Here is a 22,474-nt window from a genome sequence, read left to right as displayed (position 1 = left end):
GGAGAAACTATAACTGTCAGATCCTGGAGGAGTAGGGTTTAGTGAGGTGGAAGGAGGGCTGATGATAACAATTTACACAACTACCCTATACCTAGTGGCAGTTGTTAGCATAACTTGTTTTATGTTTAACCTTGTCTTTCCAGTCTCACATCCTATAACACGTGTTGTTCAAAGCACCATCTTAGAGCCAACTTTGATTTCTACAGCTCGGAGCTTTCTGCAGTGAGAGGTCTCCCACTTCTACCTGTGATGCTTCTGGTAGTCTGAACCCATCTGGTTCCAGGAGTAGATGACTGGCTGGCAGATGAGTGGCTGAATTTTCTTGTAGTAGACACACAGCAGGATACAGCAAAATACTACGTTAGTCAACCCAGAGGATGCTGTTGATCAAAACGTCTTTCTGCTTTCCTGTCCCTACTTTCTGAAATAACCAGAAGGTTGTGCTCTCATGTTAAGGATTTAGTTTCTCCTGCTTTCATTTTAGCAGGAGTCCTCCCAGTGTTGCACTTCCCTGTGGTGTGATAAAACAGCCACGCTGTGATGCTGTTATCTCTGTGCCTTCTTCCATCACCCTTCTTTGTAATGCCAAGTCTTGCCCTGATGCCACCAACAAGCCTTTGCCTGGAATTCGTTTGGACAGATCTGTGTTCAGTGTGTGATACGTAAAATTGTTCAGTCCTCTAATGATAAACCCTTGTATCGACCACATTAAGGATATGCCTGTGCCAAAATCAGCTAGTGCTCTTAGACATTGCATTGCGTTCATTTCTTTGCTCTGAAACACTAAACAAGCTTTCAGAAGTAAATAGTGAATGGTGCCAGGGAGGAAGGGAAGTTGAAACATCTCTAAAGAGACCTGAAGGCACTGGAAAGCAGTCAGAAAGTGTACCTTGGTCGTGCATCCCTCCCAGATCACTACCTGAACTTAGAAATGCCAGCCTTGGAAGCCATTGCTCTCCTGAGAGGTAACGTGTGTTGATTTTGCTAGTTAAAGAAAGCCTTATTCCTTATCACTTGCCAGTCTGTGTCCATGCAGTGTTTTCACGACTTGACTTCTGGTTTTAGCAAAGAAAGATGTTTGTTTCGGAGAGCAGAGACAGAAGCTAGCTACATTCTGTAACTAACAAAACTTAAGTCAATTCATAGTTTCCCTTAAAGATTTTTGTTTGGGGTCTGAATCTGACTTTGTAAGTGTTGGGCATGTCAAAGGCTGCAGCTGGAGTTTGTAAGTGCTCAGCAGTGCTGAAAACTGGATTGCAGCTTTCTGAGTGTTTGACTGGAAGAAGGTACCTCTGTACTCTTTTTAAAAGACAGTGTCCTCTGGCCTGGCAGTCAGTAGTGGTAATTCAGGTACTTTGTTTTGCTCTTTGGTTTTTCTGGGGGTGTGGGTTCCCCCGCCTCCCCTTGTTCTGGAAGTTCCTGAACAGGCCTGGCTGCTGGATAGTCCAGTGCTGACATTTCGTAAAACTTGCAGGAGGTTTCAGTGAGAAGTCACCTCAGACTTCTCAGCCAGATGAAGTGGAAGGACTCTTCTGGAAATGTTTGAGTATTTGCAGGGAATAGGGAATAAGGCTGTCAGTGTTGATCTGCTAGGGAGAACATCTGTGTGCAATGCTTTATTCAAAGCAGATGGATAGCAGAGGGGGGAAGGGGTGTTGTTTAACCCTTGGTTTCAAGCCAGTGTTTCCCTCCTCAGCTGCTCTAATTTGGCTGCATTTTCTGATGCTTAAAATGCTGACTCCTTCTTTTTCTTTCCTTCTTGTAAAGATCATCCTTGATGGGGAGGTCTACTTCCAAAAGGTTTTGTCAGCGAACACTTACGTGGTGATTTTTTTTTTTAATATGAGCAGTATGTTTTATCTCATTGTTGTATCTGAGCATTTGACATTGAAGATAAATACATTAAAAATTGTGTGCATTCCTTTGAGAGAACACGCTGTTAATGCCACTGTACAGATGAGGAGCTGGAATACAGGGATGCTCTGCCAAAGCAAAGAACTGAACCCAGGTTCTTCTACATCTTATGTCAGTGTCGTGACATTTAGACGGCTTTCTTAGGTGGATGCAATCTATTTTTTTGTTAATGCGTGATTAAGTGTGAGTATTTAGGGGAAAGGCAGTGACTGCTGATTTTATTTTATTTTTTTTTTTCATCTCTCCCAGGTGTTTGTTTCAGCATTGTTTCAGTTGTCTGATTCAAGCTACCAAATAATATTTGAAAGAAAGGGGTCGTCATCCTAGCAGCCTGGAGGAACCCCTGCTGATACAGCCACTGTTTAGGGAGTATGGGGTACCCAACACATTCTGATAACAAGCAACTAAAGTGTGAGCATAAGCCGAGGTTTGTTTTGAATGAGACCCAAAGTGACAGGTGAAATGCAGGCAAAGAACAGGAGGTGTATTATAATTTCGTAATGCATAGAAGTGTGTGTGCTGTCATCCATTTGCCTCCTCTGCCCCGCTAGACAACGAGGAGGTATAGGCCTTTGTAAAGCTGTGGACAGCTTGCATTAGCTGTCCCAAAGTCAGATGCCAGACTGTGGGTCACAGTAGCTCGGGGAAGATGAGCACTGAAGACACCAGGACGCAGTTCTTGTCTTGTAGCACATAGTAGTCTTAGTAGAGGCAAGGTGATGTGCTTCCAGAAGGAGGAAGGAGAAGTAGCAGGATGGAAGGCAGGCAGTGTTACGACTATGCTTCCATGATTTGACTTCTATTTTAGGAGATGTGACAGAGATGCGATGCATATTTTCCTTGCTGTCATGTTATGCTTTTATGTCAGACGTGTCTGATATGTCTTCAGGCACTAAAACCCCTGTCTCATCTAAAGAAAACGAAGGCTTTTTTGTCTGAGCGATTCTGTATTTGTCTGTGATGCTTGTAGGTTGAAAACATCCTGCTGCATGATCGTGGCCACTATGTCCTGTGTGACTTTGGAAGTGCTACTAACAAATTCCAGAACCCTCAAACAGAAGGAGTGAATGCGGTGGAGGAGGAGATCAAAAAGTAAGTGTGACTTTTCAACTCAGACATAGTTTGTATTTGAAGGGTAATCTTTTCTAAATTTTACGCAGGCCTGTTGCAGCAGATTGGATGCTGCTGCATAGAAGTGTCTGCTGCAGGTAAATAAGCGCCTGGGGGAAGGTGAAACAATAAATTGAGCTTGATGTAATTGCTTTGGACCTGAAAGACTGAGCATACTAATGCAGAGAAGTTGCCCACCTTGACGAGCTAGCGACATGTTCCGTTATGTATGGGGTCAGTCTGTCTCTGTCCCTCATCTGTCTTGGCTTCTTTGAACTACGGTACAGCAGACGACAAAATCCCTGTCCTCCGTGAGCCACTCATCATAAATCCTTGCAGTGACTAAGGGAATGCATGGCCTAACTCCTCAGCTCTTCATAGAAAAATGTAAGGACCTTGAGGTGTTTAATCTGGCTCCTTCTCTTGCCCCATGCACGACGAGCTACAGTGGTAGCGACTAGGTGCACCTCGATGCTTTTAAAAAGGGAACGTAGCTGGCAGTTCAGTAGGACCTAGATCAGGAAGGGAGCAGGCTCCAGGTCCTTGGTCTTGCTTTAGTTTGAACAACATCACTGCCGCAGTTCTGTTAATACAATATTCTGGCTAGAAAACAGCATGTTAGAAATGTGTGCAAACGCCTCCTGTCTGTTAAGATTCAATTACACCTGCATGGATTTCCTAGACTTGTTTGAAGTTTCAGAGCACTTCTAGTCTGGTCTTGCAGTCCCTTTGGAATGCCCTGTTTGTACACTTATTAACAAGTCTACAAAAACTTTGCCTTTAGCAGTGCTTTCTTGTGATCAGGGTAAATAGCATGCAAGGTGCCACAGCAGATGTTATAGACCTAGTGATAGGAAATCTTATAAGAATCTCTTAAACTGTGATGCAATTTCTAGCTTTTCTGTTTGTAGTGATTTGTTAAAATGAGGCAGATTCCAGCTATAGCTTGAGATATGAAATAACCTTTCCCTTGTTTACAGTGACTCTGAGCAGGAGTCCGGCTATGGAAGTCTATTTATTAGGAGCTATGTATCCAGTTACAGTCCTTGTAATGCAGTTGGCCAAAGCCCCAGCAGTGAGGACATTGCAGAGGACGTTTGACTACTGACCTTGTTAATACTCTGAATCCTTGAATATTTCTGTCCTAGTTCTTAAAATGACTGTACAGTTTTGTGAGTAAATTACTTTAGAAAGGATCTTGGTTACTGCTTTGGTTTCACAGGGCAGTTTGCAGTGGTTAGTATTTTATTGTTAGTGGTATGTGCAGATGCTGCTGTTAAAAGATTTTTTTTCTAATACATTGTTGTCTTTAGTATCCCTTTCCCTGAAATGAATAGGGAAAGAGTGAATTTTGAATTATTTGGAAATGTGGCATTGTGAAAATGCTTGTGATATCCATTTTGAACTCACTGATAGATCTTTCTGCTACAGGTACACTACGTTATCCTATAGAGCACCAGAAATGGTCAACCTGTACAGTGGCAAACTTATTACTACAAAAGCAGACATATGGGTATGTATAAAAACCACTTAACGTCATACAACCAGTCTGCCGCTCGCTTTCAGTACCATAATGACAGGTTAACTTTCTGGCTGGGGCTAACCTAGTTTCCATAAGAGACTGGACAGTTTCTGAATAGAGAGTTCCTCTGCTTGATGTTTCTGAGTTACTGCTGAGCAGGGTGCCTTGTGGATAAAACATGCATGCTCCTTTGCATGCCACCTCCCATGTGGTTTTAATTTAGAGATGTATGAAATTCCAGAGTTGAACAGTGCAAACCTGATCTCGGATCTTAAGAGTTAAACCAGAAAATTCAGAGTACTATGACTTCATGTGGCTGGGTTGGATTGCAAGCATGGGAAATAAAAGTTACTGGTCAGAATTTAGTAGAAAACTGAGAAAATAGACCTTCCCCCAGGTATGCTTATCCTGGACAGTGTAACACAGGTCCGAGTTGTCAAATCTGGCCAAAGACCAAGCTTTTGCACTGCTCTTTCTAATGATCAGTGCAATCTTGCCATGCTTTTCATGTTGAGAACAAAATGCAACTGTGGTTACTGGCTAGCCTGATAAAGAATGGAAGGCTTCCCTTTAGTTGGGATGGAGATGAAAAAAGTCTGTGCTGTTTGTAGAGTAGTGGCAATTCAGCAAATGGGATGCTTTTTAAAACGCTAATTCAGCACGTTTGTATGGTTTCTGAAGCCCTGAGCTGGGAAGTAGCAAGGCAGAAGCAGTATAAGAGTTTTAATGTATCCTCAATAGCTCTGCATCTGCATATACAAGAGGGAAAATTGCTGGCGTGACGTCTGCTGGGAAGAGTTCTCTGTCCTCTCTGAGTTCAGCTCAGAGTCAGGAATGCAGCAGCTCCTGGGGGGCTCTTGCTCTGCCCTGTACCCGTGCCGGGTCACTTGTCTTGGTGTTAGAAACCCGGAGAGGGAAGGTCACAGCTGTAACAGCGTGAAAAGATAGTCAGGGCCTCAAAGGCAGCCAGAGGAGAGCCTAGGATTTGCACTCCTTCCTGTGATAATGTGGAAAGGCGGAGACCCGAAGGCTCGAACAGCTCTCGTCGTACTGGCACGGAAGGAATTCTGTTCTAGTGATCCGCTCAGCGCTGCCAAACGAGCGTGTGGTGGTGTGTGCAGTGGGGCCTCGACACCAAGGCCTGTGCTGTGCTTGTCCTGCTTGTAACCTCCCTTTCCGTAAATCTCATGGAGGTTATTTTAAACTAGAGTGCAATTTAATTGTGAAATCCTATGACAAAAGATACAAGCTGATGATGAGTTGCTTAGGATTAGGAAATCTTTCCCCCTCTCCCCTCTGAGATGGTGGGAGTGTTTCATAATTAGCCCTTTGTGCAAAACTTGTATTTTCTTCTGAAATAGGTGGTGCTTCTTGCTGTCAAAAGCAGCACGGAAATAGATGGAAGGGTGATATAACCTAGCAGCCTGCAGCCTTACCTGTATCTCTCTCCCTGGTACATATTTATAGCGGTTGAAAGGTGGTTTGAACTTAAGCTTGGAAACAGTTTGGATTTTTCTTTGTCGGAATAAATGCATTAAGGATGATAGTTACCATTTGTTTTTGCTGTTACTTTGCTTTTTCCTTCCGTGCTTTGCCTGTTTAATGACATGAAGGGTTACACTATGTGGAGCTGCGGGGTGTGTGTGACAATACTCACACGATCCCCCCGATTACAGTACCTCAGCCTAGCGAGGGAGGGCTCTTCATGTATTTATCTTCCCAAACAGCTATGCTTGTTTTCAAGTCGATCACAGGGATGTTAAAACGTAGGCTTGACGTCATGCGGGACCCCATAGTAGAACAAGCTAGAGCACTTTCCCTGTTACCTGCAATGGTATTTGAACTGTGCCATTCTCTGCTTTGCTTCCGTTCGTTAAATGCTTCGCTCTGTTCTCTCCTTTTAGGCCCTTGGCTGTTTGCTGTACAAGCTGTGTTACTTCACCTTGCCATTTGGGGAGAGTCAGGTGGCGATCTGTGATGGCAATTTCACCATTCCAGATAATTCTCGGCACTCGCAAGACATGCACTGCCTCATCCGTGAGTGTCTCCGCCAGTGGCGTGATCTACTTCCACAGAACTAAAAAAATTGCCGAGGTGTTTTGTTCTTATATTCCCTGCTCCCACAGTAAAGCAGTTGGTGTTGCTCTTCTTTTAAGAGACTCGCTCGTACACGGGGGTGGATAAAGTGATCTTTTAGTAGCTTAGGAGATCACTCTTTGAAAGAAATTATGACAAAGATATTTCTATTTGGCTAGGCTGTAGTGAACCCTGTGGAAAGGCAGGAAAACAGACAACCATTTGGTTTGAGAGTCCTACAGAAACTTGCACAATAAGCCTATTTATGCAGAAACGTATTTCTCCAGTAATAAATCTATTTGGATAAGGAACTGAAAAGAACCACAGTGACTTAGACTAGTGATAAGAATTCATCTTCTGTGAATTGAGCAACAGAAGTGAAATGATTTATAAATAACCCACTGACTAGAGTGAATGTGTAATTAAGGGTACAATGCACTACTCTTGGCAAAGCTGGGGCAGCTCTCTTGTTTTCAGCAGAGCATTTGAATTTTTTTTTCTTCTTTTTTCCCTAGCCACAATCTTGACTAACACAGAGTTGGATGTGTTTGCAGAGCAGCCTGGTATTTTCTTTGCTTATGCAAAGGCGGTGGTATATGTGGCTGGCCTGTCTTCCTGCCTCACTGACACACCGGGGTTGGATCAAACTCTTTTACTGTGGGTTCACTTGGAGATGCCGAAGTCAAAAGTAATGCTATTCCCTGACCTGGCAGGCTGCATTTCCGCTCCTTGCCCTAGAGCCTTCGATAGCAGCTACAAACTGTTCATAGCTGTGTTGGAAGATATCTCCTAGCCCATCCTGACTCTTGCCCCTTTCTCTCTGACCCTGCTGACCGGCTCAGCCCCGCGGACCGCCGACTGGATGCGTTGAAGGAGGCAGGGCACCCTGTTAGAGCATCTGGTTATAGCAAACGTAGCTCTGGCACAAATGGCTCACGTGAATCTGTCTGTTCTGTTGCTCTGATATTGGCATCTCTGTCTTTTAAAGGGTATATGCTTGAGCCAGACCCTGATAAGAGACCTGATATTTATCAGGTCTCCTACTTTGCATTCAAACTGGCAAAGAAGGAATGCCCAGTCCAGAACGTCCAGGTGAGCAGGGCTTTGTGGGAGGAGACTGGGGGTGGCTGTTGCTAAATATTGAGCATTCTGCTGTATTCTGTTGGTTGTTCCCTAGTTCTGGAATTAGGAGGGTTTTGTTTTGTTTGTAATTAGTGCTGTTTGGGGGCAGGAATCAGGCTTTTGTTTCATATGTTGTTTATTTTTGTCCCTGATTTACTTCCTTGCTCAGTTACCAGTGTGAGGCCAACCAAGAGATCTTGTGCATGTGAACGTGGAAAATTAGGCCATGCTTGTGAAACCAGTTTGATTTCCAGGCACATTCATCGTAGCATGTGTAATTTAAACATAGCAGTTTTGTGTCTGCCGTCTGGCTGGGACTAGCCAACTTGTATTTGAACTACATCAGACCTTACACTAAGAAGGGGCAGATGGTTGTGTATCTTTATAGACTTCAGTTGAAAAATAGAGTTGACGAGTATTTTCTTACGGTGTTATGGACATCTGTGATGTGACATTTTATTTTGTTGTTTCCAGGTAAGAAGAAACCTATTTCCCCACCACCACCATGTTCAGGTGGTTATTTATGGTCTTTATGAATAAGACATGGTTTTGGTACTATTATGCCTGTATTTTTTAATAGCAGTATTAATAAGTATTGCTGCTATTGTCCGCAGGTTGTCTTTTAAAAATACTCAGGTTGTGCTATGAAGCTTTGCGTTCAGATTCCGCATGTAGTAAATGGTCAAAAAGCTGAACTGTATTTTTCCCTTGTAAAGACTCTCCCAAGCTACTGTCTCCTCATGACGTTAATATTGAGCAGTTTGTCCTGTGCCCAGCATGAGGAATAATTGCTTTGGATATCCCCCAATTTCATTGGGATGTTTTTGCAAATTATTTCTGACTCTGTTTTCTGCCCTCAAAATACAAAATTCGGTGGTTTTGGGATCTGCAGAACTCTCCAATCCCCGCTAAACTCCCAGACCCGGTTAAAGCAAGTGAAGCTGCTGCAAAGAAGAGTCAACCAAAGGCCAGGTAACCACATCTGCATTATGCTCAGCCCTCTCTCTTTTTATTCTCTGTTGTCTTTCTGCTGTTTATTAGGAAAGATGCTTGGTATATTTAGCTGCTTCCTTGTGGGCTTACGTTTACACGTGGAGACAAACACTGCAGTCCTGAGGCTTCTGCTTCAACAACATAAATAGCCATTGATCTGAAAGGCAGAAAATGCAGATATTAGGGGAAATTTTTCTGCATGGCGGGGTGGGGCTTGGGCGATACTCGGTGTGACTCAACAGCTAGGCTTTTTCTACTGAAGACATTGCTTGACAGCAGCGCTTGAAGTTCACGCGCTTAGATGAATCTACTGCGTCATCCATCCGGAGGCAGTACCCAGAGTACCTGAGAGCAAAGTCAGGAGAAAGACTGCAGCTGGCCTGCAGCGGGCCTGGAATTGGCCCAAAGAATGTGAGTCTGCTGAGAAACTGCACTGGGGACTATTGCTCTGAGTTTCACCCTCGGCAGATGATAACCCGACCCAGTAATTACTGTATGAAATTGAAGGATTTCGGCAAGAGCCCTGTAATTTCTTCTGGGGGGACACATGAATGCCCAGGCAGTCTCCGTCTGAAGAGCCCAATTAGTGGGGAAACCACTGTACTGCTGTGGTTTTCTCCTCTCCTGCTGCTGCTTGCTCTGCTTATGGTACTATAACGGAGACTTGTAAATTCTGTTGGACAAAACTTGTACCTTATTTTACTGCAAAGTGAGCAGTACAGCAGTAGGCACTCCAAAACCAGCAGTTGTCTTCAGACTCTGAAATAGGGCATCTCTCCTCCTGCCTGTCAGGCCCAGGAGTCTGCTTTGTTTGTATTTATAATTGAGTGTGGTTACCCTCAACATTAGTGGAACAACTTGATATCTAACAAGCAAATGTGGATACCACAGAGGGGCAGGGTGGTGCCTGGCTTCTTGGCTCTGTTGCTATGCATTTTTGGAGCTCAGTAAATACTGAGCAGGGATCAAAGAGGTCCAATGACCTGATTCTGGGGTAGATGTACTAAAGTTAAGGTATTTCTAAAGATGGCAATTTAGACAACTCTGCCCAAAGGTGCCAGCTGCTCTTAAGCTAATTTATGTCCCTCATCTGCTCATCCAGAACTCTAAGTGGATTTAAACAATATGTTGTAGCAAATATTTGAATGAGTTGAGTGATTTTGACAAGTTCCAGCTGTCCACAACAGGAGAAAATGCCACCATTGGCAAAGAAGTCAAAATGGTAGTGTTGTGAATGCATCCGTTAAGCTCTACTGTGCTTGCAGTTTTCTGGAAAGAGTTGGTGTTGTGTCTGGATGCCCACAAGTACTTTGCCTTTATCAGTCACATACTGCTAAAGTATGGATGAGTTTTTAAGCCCATACTGTGTGTTGCATACACCAACTATCAGGCTAACAAAGACTGTGCTCTTACTGCTCTTCCATTTATTCCTCACCTTGTTTTGTAGGCTGACAGATCCCATCCCTACAACAGAAACTTCCATAGCACCCCGCCAGAGACCTAAAGCAGGACAGACACAACCCAACCCTGGCATTCTACCCATTCAGCCAGCCCTGACACCTAGGAAGAGACCCACGGCTCAAGCAGCCATTCAGCCCCAAGGTGAAACAATGTTCTCTGTGCGGTGCCTTCCTGCCGGGCACTGTGTACCGCAGGGCTGTGGTGCGTGTTGGTCTAACGGATCTGTGATTGGGTTTTTTTGGGTTTTCTTTTTTTCTTTTTTTTTTCCCTACCAGTTGCAGGACCTGCTGCCCTGGGCAGTGGTCAGCCTTCGCTCCCTGCAAGTGTCCCCCAGCAAAAAGCAGCACCTCAGCAGACTCCGGCACAGCCACAAGCCAAGCAGGCACCGGCTCCGCAGCAGGCCTCGCAGGCACAGCCCCAGGTCCCTTCTACTCAGCCACAAGCCACACCTCAGCATCAACAGCAGCTTTTCTTGAAGCAGCAGCTTCTGCAGCAGCAGCAGCAGCAACAGGCTGCCTATTACCAGCAGCAGCAGATGATGCAAGCTCAGCAGGTAGGTGTGCATGGCTGTGTTTGCTGCACGCTTCCTGTGCTAGAGGCCTGCAAGGCTGTATCTTTGCATTTATGGCAAGTCCCCTGTGTTTTGGGGGGATAGGTGCAGGTTTTAGGCATTTTCCAATGTGTTTCCAGTTCTCTAGCAAGATTTTTTTGCTATGCAAGGCTGGCATTTTTAACTGTCAGTGTTGAAGGCCTTGAGATAGTTTTGTCACGTACAAACATAAACAGTGCTGGTTAAGATTTTTACAGCTCCAAGTGCTTCAGGGTCTTGCGGTCAATGCTCAACTGATGAGCAGAGGGGTACAATTTCTCTTCTGCTATCTTTATGGTACAAGAAACCCGGCATGCCTCTTTAACAGTAAGATTCAGGTCTGTTTCTGTGGTAGACTGCAGTGATCAGGAGGCCTGTGAACACATGATGCGTTAGATGGGACGTGTCTAGATGACAGATGTGCATGCTTAACTGAGGTGTTTATAGCAGCACAAATCTCTGCTAAAGCATATTTAAAAGTGGAAGCAAAGGGTCAGTGAATCTTCTTATGCTGGGGAAAGGTTTAGAATTGATAAAAATGGAGAAGGGGGCTTGGGACCACGGGACAGCCTGTGCTGCCGGAGCCCCGTACGGGCAGGCGTAACACAGGAAGGATCTAACGTTAGACCAGAAGGCTGCTTTCCATCGCTCCTTTCAGATGGTCTCCAAGCCATCGCAGCCTGTTACTGCTTGGCCACTTGCAGCGCCTGTAACCGTTCCCGTGGCAGGCCCCAAGTTCTGGTGGTGGTACCCCAGTTCCCAGCCGCGCAACAAGTGCTCAACAACTGGTTGTTTCCCAGTTCCCGGTGATGCAGCAAGGAGCGCCAGCACAGCAGCAGCTGATGCAGAACTATTACCAGCAGCAGCAACAGCAGCAGCAGATGATGGCCCAGCAGGCAGCAATGCAGCAGAAGACAGCAGTAGCAGCAGTTCAGCAAAAGCCACAAGCCCCAGCACCGCCGCAGCCCCAGGCCCAGCAAAGCGCAGCTCAGCCGGCGCCGCCGCAGGAGCAAGTGGTAAGAGCCGTGTGGGAAGGAGCAGGGCAGCGGGATTTGGAGTGCTGGCAAGTGCTCTCTGGCCAGGTCCTGTATGCCAGGAACGCCCCGGCAGGGCGGCTGGCTTTTCAGACCTGCAGAGCCCAGGTATCGGGGCTCTAGGGCCTGCTGGCCCCTAGTGCGTTCGTTATTACTGAGTCGCAGAGGTCAGCACTAACCCTGCTGCCTCAAAGACGCATGCAGTTGTTTGGACTGCTCTTTCCAGTGGGATGCTGGACTCTGGAGTTGTGCTCTGGGTCCATAGAAAGATGAGTAGAAAGGAGCTGAGAAGGTATAAGTAGCTGCTTAATGCACCTTCTCTCTATCCTTCCCCTGTCACGTTGCCTTAGAAGACATGTGATAAATGCTTTTAAAAATTATTTGTACTTAACGCGTCAGGATGGGCACCAGGCAACAGAACTACTTTATGTTGCTGCTTGTTTGGAAAACTTCCATCTTGTATTCAGGTCTCTGATGCAGAGGAAGGTGAAGGCAGCCTTCCTGGTTGTTTCTGGCATTGGAATAACTTTTTTCTTAAATGAATACTATGGAAAGGAGACTTTTCAAAGCACTGTATCTAAAAATAAAGAAATAAATAATCCACTTTAATCATCTGAACATGCATCCAAAATAAATGCTCTTTACTTAATGGAAAATATGGCTGTCTGCAACAGGGAAATAGCCAGCTGTCCGTGGTGTTAAAGGCAGGGGAGCTGTGCCAGAGGGCAGGATCCCTGTTGCCAAAGTGTCTCTGCAGTACATATGGGAGGAAGCTGTGCCTTTTGCTTGCCTTCCTGCACAATCCTAGCCATGCTTGCTTGTTTCTGGGAGCTCAAAGGGATGTCCCTAACTCTAGTTGCATGTTGGAAAGAAAGCATGCGCAGGCACCAGGCAAGAGGAAGCTGCCCGCTATTTTGCTGTAGCAGGTTGCAAGCGTGCAAAGCAAATGGTATCTGATAAAAACCACTTCAGGTACACAGTATTGGAGTCCAAACTAAGGGTCAGTTTGTGCTTGCTTGTTCAGGAGTTGCCATTAGGTCATTCAGGACCTAATTCATCTCTTGAGCGTGCTTCCTTTGAAGTGACATCAGGAATTAATTTGACTAATAAACTTCATAAGCCAGTGACCTGAGCAATGCTGGGGAAGCATTGTTGTTTTACTCTCTGATGTGTCTCAAGGCTCTGTCATATTCACCCCCTTTGCTTTTATATTAATTTTCAGCACTAAGCTGGTTGTTGGGGTAACGACAAGCCTGGAGCTGTTGTGTTCCTGGTCTTGTTATTGTTTTGCTGAATGACCTGGGGCAAGGCAGTTTATTGAAATTGGTGGGAGATTTTCAGTACATGCAGACAGGTTCTGGATGAGGCCCATTATTACCCTGTTCTCCCAGTTCAGGGGAAATGCCTGAAACGTAGTATTGAAGCACATCTCTAAAGAGCTTTGCTGTGATTCACTAGTACAAAGCCAGTCTTAATTTTATTAAATCAGCTCGATTGAAAATTAGCCTTATCCCCCCCCCCTGGAAGGCTGATCAGAATGGACACACCTGGACACTTTTCCACTCCTGCAGCAGTCAGGAGGGGAAAAGCAGTGGTCGGCTCACTTAAAAAACGGTAGTGAGGCATGGTCTCTGAAGAACAGGATCTCTGAGCAGAAGATACCAAGCCAGGACCCATCAAAACCTTTTCATGTTGCAAGACTTCAGCTTAATAAGCTCTGCATTCATTTCTGTGGAGATTTTGGCACTGTCCTTTTATTTCTCAGCACCAAATGTACTGTTCTGCAGTGACCTATATAGCGAGATGTAAGGTGGGTGCATCAGAAGCAGTCAGGTCAGCTTGCTTCTCAGCTGCAGTGAATTAGCCTGCCTGAAAATGCCAGATGAAAAGCAAGGCAGCTAACCACTTGCTTGCCCTGCCCCACTGTAGTTAAGCACCACGCTGGGGATGTAACTCTTTTCTCATTGTCCCTTTAGGTCTTTCTGAGTCTTTCGTCTGTCTTCCTGGGTTGAAAATGGCCTGGGATGATACGGGGTGGGGAGCAGGGAGCTGGTGCCCGGGCAGTGGAGGTGACATGCACAGCTTTCTGCTCTCTGCATCCTGGTTTTCCTGCTTTAACTCCAACCATGATATCTCTCAGACAGATTTTGAAAAAATCACATAATTGGAAGTGTTGCTGCTGTTTAACACTACAAAACAGTATTTCGAGTATTTATGGGTTTGTGAGTTTAACACGAGACTGAGGTATTGGAAAAAAAAGATCAGTTTGAGGAAACCCCTTGAAGTTTCCAAAGGGTTGGTAGCTGGGCTATCTTGGCTTACACCTAGAACAAACATGCCTGTTTTTTCTCCTCCAGATTCTAATGCCAAATGTTGCTCCTGTGGTCCTTGCTTTTTTTTTTCTTTTTTTCTTTTTTTTTTTTTGTGCCTAAGAGAAAGCTAAGAAAGCTTCTTGCACAAGATTTCTGCAGAAGACCTGTACCCTTTTAGGGATTTGACCCCAACCACACATTATCTGCTGGAAGAAGTGCTGCTCTTCACCTTGCCCCATTCCGTGTGTCCATATGACAAGACTCCCGCACACTGTGGTCTGATTTCTGTTTTAACATGTGCCCTGGGTCTCATCCTCTTTACCCGTGAGCAAGTTTCTGAGAGCAGCTAGCCTTTAATAACAAGCACTAATAGAGGCTTTGCCTTCAGAGCTGCACCATAGAAAGGGGAGAAAATCTCTGCTTGTGCATTTTTACTAATCCTCAAACACTGTAGATCAGCAAATTTCACCCCTGTTTGTTTTTTCCCCTCCAGACTCTCCCCAATCCATGACCTAAAGGTCAGATCCTCCAGCATATAGCTGTTTTTTCATCATGGCTGTTGTTCATGAACAAGGACAGACCATTTTACTTTATCTCCTAGATGCAGGCACAAATGAGGCAACAGCAAAAACCTCAGACCACACCCCCCACAGCAGTGCAAGGGCAGAAGCTGGGCTCTCTCACCCCTCCGTCCTCCCCCAAGACGCAGCGTGCAGGACACAGGAGGATTCTGAGCGACGTGACCCACAGTGCGGTTTTTGGCGTTCCAGCCAGCAAGTCTACCCAGCTCCTGCAGGCAGCTGCTGCTGAAGCCAGTCTCAACAAGTCCAAGTAGGTGGCTGCTCACTTGGTGTCAAAGGGTGTAGAGGGAGGGGGTAGGTGAGGCTCTTCAGAGATTTCCTAGGCAAAACTCTGGGATGAAGGTAGGCGGCAAACTCTGTGGTCTAAATGAGTCTTTGCTTTCCCAAGACCACAGTTTAGGGCTTGGCAGGAATTTGCTGAAAAAAAATTCCCCAAGGGCAGAAGTCCTGCTGAGTGCTGCTGTGCTCCCCAAAAGCTAAGCAAACAGGGCCTTCCTCTGGGTTACAAAAGCTGGTGTCATTTCAGCTGTTCCACCAGCTGCCTTGGTGCGTGCTCCACGCTTGCTGTTTAGCATCTATGTTTCCCCAGGAGAACTTGCTAGCTCACTGCTGAGGTGTCTACAGGCAGGAAGCCTCAACAGGAGCATTCCAGAAGATTGTTTCAAATGGGATGCTTGTTCTAATCCCTGACACCAGGATGCTCTGGTTAGATTAGGAGTAGATAAGGCTAACTGATCCCAGCTTTCTGGGCATGCAAATACAATAACTTGTGCTGAGTGTTTTAAGTAGGAAGTAATTATAATGCAGTAGCTTGGACCAGCTCATAGCGCTGGCCAGAGGATTTCAGATGGGTTATTAATGACTGTTGTTTGGTTGGGATGATCACATCCAGATCTGCTTCCACCACACCCTCGGGTTCCCCAAGGACCTCACAGCAGAATGTCTATAACCCGCCCGATGTCTCTACGTGGAATCCATTTGATGATGATAACTTCTCCAAACTCACAGCTGAGGAGCTGCTCAACAAGGACTTTGCAAAGCTAGGTGACGGTAGGTTTATGGAGATGGTTTAATACCAGCCTGCTCTCAAAATGGGAGATGGCATGGAATGATGATATTTTCGGTCAGATGCTGCTGGGGTGCTCCTGGATTATCATGATCCTCTGTGCCTGTAAGAGCTAAGTCCTTCCAATCTCCCTTCTCTGTCCCTGTCCTCTTTGCTGAGCAATTGCAATTAAATGAGCGTGATTCTCAAAAGGAGAGGTGCTAACTGCTTTTAAAGTGGCTTTGGTCAGTTGGCTGTAGAAGCTACAGTTTAAACTCTGCTTCATCTGCAAGTTATGATTTGCAGGAAGGGGCTTAAGTCACATACTGAAATAGTGTCCTAAAAATCTAGGTAAGTGAGCAGTAAGAAGTTTTTCCCCTAAATCTGCATCTGGCATTTCAGGGAAAGCTCCAGAAAAGATGGGCAGTTCCACGGAGAACCTGATTCCAGGTTTCCAGCCAGCTTCATCTGCAGCCCAGGCAGACGCATTTGGTGGCTCTTCCTTCACTGCTGGATCAGGTGAGTTCGTGAATACGTCCTACAGGGCAATGCCCTGGACTGCACCGCAGAAAAATGGCAACTCTTTGTCATAGCCTTGTTAAAAGGAAGGTAAAACTGATATAAATTGAGCTGGGCCTTGGCACTGAGGACTGTAGGATAGGGCTGGCGCTTCAGTAAAGAAGGGAAGGTAGGAACGGCACATGTACTTGTCGCAGTTGGGTAGTAGAGACAGGAGGCACCGTCTGTGGGCAGAGGTGAGGCTTCTGGTGAGGGAATAAACTAAATAAACCCTTGTAAGTTCACAAGAAAGCTGCTTAGCATGTTGAAGTTCCATGCAGCTCATAATTAGCAGTAAAATACGTAACGTGCAATAAGGGAATTGGACTCGGAGCCATCGGTCAGACATGCTGGAGAATATTCCTTGCCTGCAGTTGTTAGGCTGTATGAAGAAGGAGAGGAGCAGGGATAATAATGTCTCTGCCGCAGAATGAGGAGTATAGCAGAGACAGGAGCGAGCAGGGAAAATCCTCAGAGGAAAGCATAAAGCTTTGTGCTGGCTGTGCTGTCTGGGTCCAGAGGCCAGGAGTCCTTGGCTGGTCTAAGGAGCTTTTCTGCAGAAGCCTCTGCACGTGTGACCTTGTCTGGTGTCTCCTTCGGTACTTGGTACCAAGGCTTTGCTGTGAGCAGCCCCTTCTATGCTGAAAAAACTTGGTGAGTGCTGCTGCTGGTTTCTAGTTCTTCAGCATCAGTTCTCACTGCGTGCAGCAAGGACCTGCCAAGCACAGTATTGGAAGACTGCTTCCAGGAGTCCTAAATGCAAGTAATCCTCTGCCCCGTCTTACGCAGCCATTGTTACCGGTGACAAATGCAACTGTTTGATGCTTCCTCGCTGAAGCGCGCTAACCCGGGATGAGTGGAGTCCTGGGAAGAGATTGAAGAATCCTTTGTGGGGCAAGAAGTGACAAATCCATTTATGCTTATTTCTATTTATAAAAAGAGATTTAGAGGAGCTTATAACTGAGCTTAGTATTGTTGGCTCTTACCTGAGAATTAAGGAGTTGAAGCCCGTGACGCAAGAGTGCTCTAGGGGGTTGCTTCCTGAGTTCGTCCAGCTGTTCAGTGCCCTGTGAACAGTTTATGGTGTTCCATCAGCCTTTGTGGAGTGATGTTGAGTAATAGCATCTCCAGATTCAGCTGTAATGCACCTTCTGCAAAGCCTGAGAAGCATCTGCATGTTCTGGGCTTTCTGGATGCTGTAGCATGTTCAATTCTTTTAGCAGCTCTCTTTAAAATGTGCCCCTTAACTCTCCTGTCCTGCGGCTTGGCATAGGAAGGCGTCTTGGAAATTCTCTCGGTGCTGACACTGGGCTGGGCACTTTTAGCCCTTTTCTTTTTCTTTCCTCAGAGATATCAGCCTGTCTAAGCCTGTCTGATGCAAGATGCTGTATCTTATTTCAGACAAAGAGGCCCAACGTGGGGGCTGGCCTGCTGTGTGTCCTTTGTTAAGGCATTTCACCTTTTGTGCCGCTGTAAAGCGAGATAATAGTACTTCCCTTTCAAGGAATGTTTTGAGATCTGTGGATTAAATTGTGTTGGAGAGCTATGTGGTAATAACTGGTGTGGTTTTTTCTTTTTTTTTTTTTTATTAGCAACATAAACTTGTTCTGAGCGTGCATGTGTGTATTGTTCTTGTCAGGCCATAGCTTGGACTCTAATATTGAGCTGTGCCTGTGCTGAGATTTTGCTCAATGCTTTCTGCTTTTCTCTCTTCTCTGTTTCACTCTGCTTTTCTCTTCCTGGTTACCAGCTGAAAAAACGAAAGACATTCTGAGTTTGGACACTAGCCCTCCTCTTCTGACTGTGCCTGATCCTTTCATTCCTCTCCCATTATCCGACACGCCAGGTAACTGGAACTGAGTTTATGGAGGGAGGGAGATTTGTTGTTTGTTTTGTACTCTTAATCTTCCAGTTCTATTTGTAGGCACACCCGAAACCCTGGGCCTTAGTCAATGGTGCTGGGCACTGACAAGCTCTGCTGAACTCAGCGGTAGTAATGAGGTGTAGCGCTTTCTGCCATCGAATGTGTGTGGCGGTGGGAGCGGTGCTGAGCACAAGAGCCCTTGGTTTTCATGGCAGAGCCTAGGGTTCTCATACTGTTTCTAATGCCAACAATGTTGGTGTCTTTAAAGGGTCAGTATTCAAAGCCAAAAATAATCACTGGGTAATTACCTGTTCTGACCTAAGCCATTTTCAAATTGGTCTCCAACTTCGAAATTGTAGTTTTTATTAGTGTTAATTTTTCTTTCCCCTAAGAGTAAGTGTTTCTTTGGCTTCCATGGTCTGTTGCACAGGCATGCTTCATGTGAAGCACAAGTTACCGTAACCTTTTCTGATTTGGCAAAATTTTCTAGCGCAGTTGGTAGCAATTTCCATTTACTTTGCAGTGCTACTTAAAAGTCTTTCCTGTGTGCACATTTCTGACTGCAGCAGCCAACACTTTTTAGCACAAGATTATGTAAGTGCTTAGGAGCTTATTTGCAAATTGGTGGGATTTGGAATATGGGAATGTTTTTATCTTGGAGTTTCTCTGAGCCCTCTGGTGAATGTGTGACAGGTCCCTTCTTGTCGGCTAGCCCCAGAGGACAAGTGCTTGTTACAGCTCTCGCCCTTGTCCTCAGCTCAAGCTGCGGATCACTGGTGGTTTGACAGTAGAGGACCCAAGCTTCAAAACGATGTGCTTGTAAAGATGGCATCTCTCCATGGAAAATGAAGCAATTCAGGAAAAAAAAAAAAAACCCAAAAAACAAAAACCCAAAACAACCCAAAACTAATTTTTTTCCATAACTGCGTGGAACTTGCTCCCTTCTCGTTGATGCTTAAAGAGCATGAGAAATGTGTTTTGGTTCAAAAGGGATTTTACTCATAAATGCTGCAGTTCAAGCAAAGAAGCAGAACTTGCAGGCTTTCTCCCCTATGTGAGCACTTGCCAGGAGCTGACCTGCCCAGCTATAATTTGAAAAGCACCTACAGAAGGCAGATGACTGCATGTTTTTCTTCCCCACCAGCCCCCCAAATGCTCTTGGAAATGTTCATTTTCCTGCCTTGAAGTCTGTCAGCCCAGACTACTATTTAATTCTCTGCCAGCGTGCTCAACGCACACAGTTACACACCAAGACGGTTGTTTTCCTTATTGCCTATTGCATTTTGGTATAGCACAACCATACGAAGCAGCAGTCACAGCCTTAGCTGTGGAAGCTCTGCAATTCTTTATAGTACAGAAACCACTGCGGAGAAACTGCCTTTCAGCCCTGCCCTTGGGTGCAAATAGAGCAGCAGCTGTCTGCAGTTTTTGTGGTGCCAGGTTGCTCGTCCCACAAATCTGTCCCTGACCAGTTGTGTATCTTTGCAGGCAGGAGTTAAACCTTCTTTTGCTAATCTTGCTGCCTGCATGTATCTGGTCCTATTGAGTTCAGTGGATCGCCTTCCACGGGGGCAAAGCAGGGGGCAAGGGCATGCAGGAGATCTGGCTTTGTTGGCTTCCTGCAGGTTTCTGCAAAGGCATCTCTGATTTCTTTTTTCCCCCTTCTTTTTTTTTTTTTTTTAAACATAACATTTGAGGCCAGGAGCTCATGAATGTTTTCAAGGACCAAAGATACAGCCTTATCCTTAGCTTTGAAAACTGAGAACGGTTGTCTAGGCTTGTAAATTCAACAGAAAAGATAAAAATCCTGGATTTGAACTCAGGTTTTCAATCTATGTGTCTGCCATGCCAAACAGAACCATCTTTGTTCTTCTGTGTCTGCATTACCTGTGCAGAAACATCCCCACAGCAAGCAGGGAGGGCTTGGACGTGAGGGATGTGCTGACCTGCGTGCCAAAGGCATTCCTTCAGGTGTGCCCCTTGGGTCAGTAGAGCTGGGATTGCCTTTAGTCGCTTAGTATATCAGCATCTCCAGTTGCGCATCTCCAAGCTGCCTTTGTTTTGTGCAGAAGCAGCTGAATTTCTTTGAATGCTTGCTAAGTATTTGCTTTCTGTTTGGAATATTTTTATTTCTGAGGAAACCTTGATAGTGAATCTTATTGCTTTGAAAACATTTTACGTCTGTCTTTTTGTAGGCTGGGAGCGTGTATAGCCCTTTCAGAAGTCAAAGCGTGAGCCTTTACCCCTTGGTTACAAGAGCAGTGTTGTTCAGGAAGGCTTTCAGGGCAGGCATAAGTGAGGCTTTTATTTGGTATTTTCCCTGTTTGTCATACAGAGCCAGTTTTGTCGGCGCTATGTGCTCTAAACCAGTGACAGCTGAGGGTCTGGCTGAGAGCTTGGCTCCTGTTTTTGCTTAAGCCATAAACTCGCTCCCTGTGCTGGCACCTGAGGGTGCAGGTGGCATCGCTTGAATGTTGGTCAGAGACCTCCTTGGTCTTTCCCACCTTTCCTCTGGATGCTCAGAAGGACAGATGAGCCTTTCTATCGCAGATTCCCAAGAAACAAGTCAATGATGCATAACACGTGACAAATAGCCATAGGGTGCATCCCCAGACACCCTACATACGTTGAAATGGAGGAGCGTGCTGCTGTGGAGCTACAGCCAGCAGATGTGGCTTTAAGTATGACTGCTCGCTTGTGGGTTTAGCAAGATCACACTTCATTCTGTGTAGTCAGTTAAATGTGTACAGCAAAGGCAAACCTGGGACAGCAGGTTCTAGCAGACTGTCCTGTTTGCGCGGATCGTGGTGCTGGAGATGCATAATATCCTAGAGGAGGTTGTTTTTCATTTGTTGTGGGTAACAAGCTTCTCAGTAAGTGCTTCTAGAGAAGAGGTACCCTACAGAAGGCAGAAGCACCAGCTCTGGACAATAATCAAGTGGAAGTAAAATGGTTTCCGTATATTCCTCCTCCTCCAATGCGTAATGGCTGCAATTCTTAATGGAATTGTAACTAGTAAGAGGAGCTGGCAAGAGGGATGTAAAAATATGGCAAAACATCTGTTAAAATAAGGGAGAATTAAATATTCATGCTGAAAACATTTTTCCTTGTGCATGTGTAGGAAAGTGAGCCAAGTTCTTCTTAATAAGCTTATTGCAGGCTTCACTGCTGATTAATCATAATGGAGTATTTGATCAGAATGGTAATTTGTTTGCTACGTGTGGCTACGTCTATCAGTATGAATTTAGCTCGTACGAGCATGGGAGGCTAAATTTTGCACACGGTATTCTGGAGACCTGAAATTAAACTGAGTTATGAAGCTTCAAGACAGATCTTTCCCTTTGTCATTGAGGCTTTGCTCTGTGTCTAGGGTTTTTATACCCGTTACGTACAGTAGGTTTTGTTTCTTTTGACTTAATTTCTATTGGCATGAATGGACTTTGGACTCAAGTCTAAAAACCTGCTTTGCAGAAGTATTTAATGAGAGGTTTGACCCAGAGCATGCGAATACTTCTGCTTTAGCCCCTGACCCTTATTAACTGCTGAAATTGAAATGCGTAAGTGCTGTCTTGACGTAGCTACCTGCACTCTTCAGTCAGGAACAGTCATCTTAGTGTCAGGAAAGGCTTGATACATCCTCTTGGCTCTAGAAACATCTGCTCAGATACGCAAGTTTTTGAGTAAGTGAAGAGTGGACCCAGTGAAATGCCCTCTGAGATACTGCCAAAAATACTCCTTCCCAGTTGTTTGAGGGTTGGTTTGTTTGGGGTGGGAGCGGGGTGTCTCCTCCTTGCTCTAGTTCCAGATGAATATTCTTGTGCCAGGTACTCTGTGCTATCAGCAGTCCTGGCTTATTCTCTCCTTCTCTGCAGAAGAGGAGAGAGATAGGTGGTGGGTGTGGGTCCTTGGCAGCAGAGGAAGCAAGGAGAAGTTGTTGAGCAGCAGCACTGAGGTGTAAGAGCTGAGAAGGAGAAGCTCTGCTCCTCCCTGTTACTGGATGGAGGACAAACTCCGCCGTGCTGCGGACTGCACCGCACTGACTCGTGCGCGGGCTGCGTCCGTGTGTGTGCGGCGTGGAGGTAGCGGCAGCCTCTCTGCAGCAGTACTGAGTACAATGCTGTCTCTGCACAGCGAGTCAATCTTTTTTTACCCCTTTCAAAACAGAATGGATCATTCTTTGTGAATTTACACAACCATTTACTCCCTGCATTAATTCAGCATCTTAGCTGCAGCTGAGAGACAAAAGTGTCTTTAGTGTGGTTAGTTATTTGTTTGAAGAACAGCAACAGCAAG

At 45.5% G+C, this 22,474-nt stretch overlaps 1 protein-coding gene across 4 annotated transcripts in view; it reads left to right on the top strand.

Annotated features, from left to right (window-relative positions):
• Window positions 1-22,474, top strand: part of AAK1 (AP2 associated kinase 1) — an 80,028-nt gene that overhangs the window by 33,128 nt on the left and 24,426 nt on the right. For 2 of the 4 annotated variants that reach the window (XM_075723927.1, XM_075723926.1), the window contains exons 5-16: window positions 2,885-3,006; window positions 4,456-4,537; window positions 6,451-6,583; window positions 7,611-7,714; window positions 8,637-8,716; window positions 10,185-10,339; window positions 10,480-10,759; window positions 11,551-11,803; window positions 14,735-14,964; window positions 15,607-15,764; window positions 16,162-16,278; window positions 18,068-18,163. In XM_075723927.1, coding sequence (XP_075580042.1) covers window positions 2,885-3,006; window positions 4,456-4,537; window positions 6,451-6,583; window positions 7,611-7,714; window positions 8,637-8,716; window positions 10,185-10,339; window positions 10,480-10,759; window positions 11,551-11,803; window positions 14,735-14,964; window positions 15,607-15,764; window positions 16,162-16,278; window positions 18,068-18,163 — 1,810 coding nt within the window. The remainder of the gene's footprint in view (window positions 1-2,884; window positions 3,007-4,455; window positions 4,538-6,450; window positions 6,584-7,610; window positions 7,715-8,636; window positions 8,717-10,184; window positions 10,340-10,479; window positions 10,760-11,550; window positions 11,804-14,734; window positions 14,965-15,606; window positions 15,765-16,161; window positions 16,279-18,067; window positions 18,164-22,474) is intronic. The other 2 variants (XM_075723925.1, XM_075723923.1) reach the window with 2 other exon arrangements.

Source organism: Pelecanus crispus, chromosome 21, assembly GCF_030463565.1.
Source record: "Pelecanus crispus isolate bPelCri1 chromosome 21, bPelCri1.pri, whole genome shotgun sequence".
NCBI classification, from domain to species: Eukaryota; Metazoa; Chordata; class Aves; order Pelecaniformes; family Pelecanidae; genus Pelecanus; species Pelecanus crispus.
Note: the sequence above shows the minus strand (reverse complement) of the source record. Positions and strands in the feature narration are given on the sequence as shown.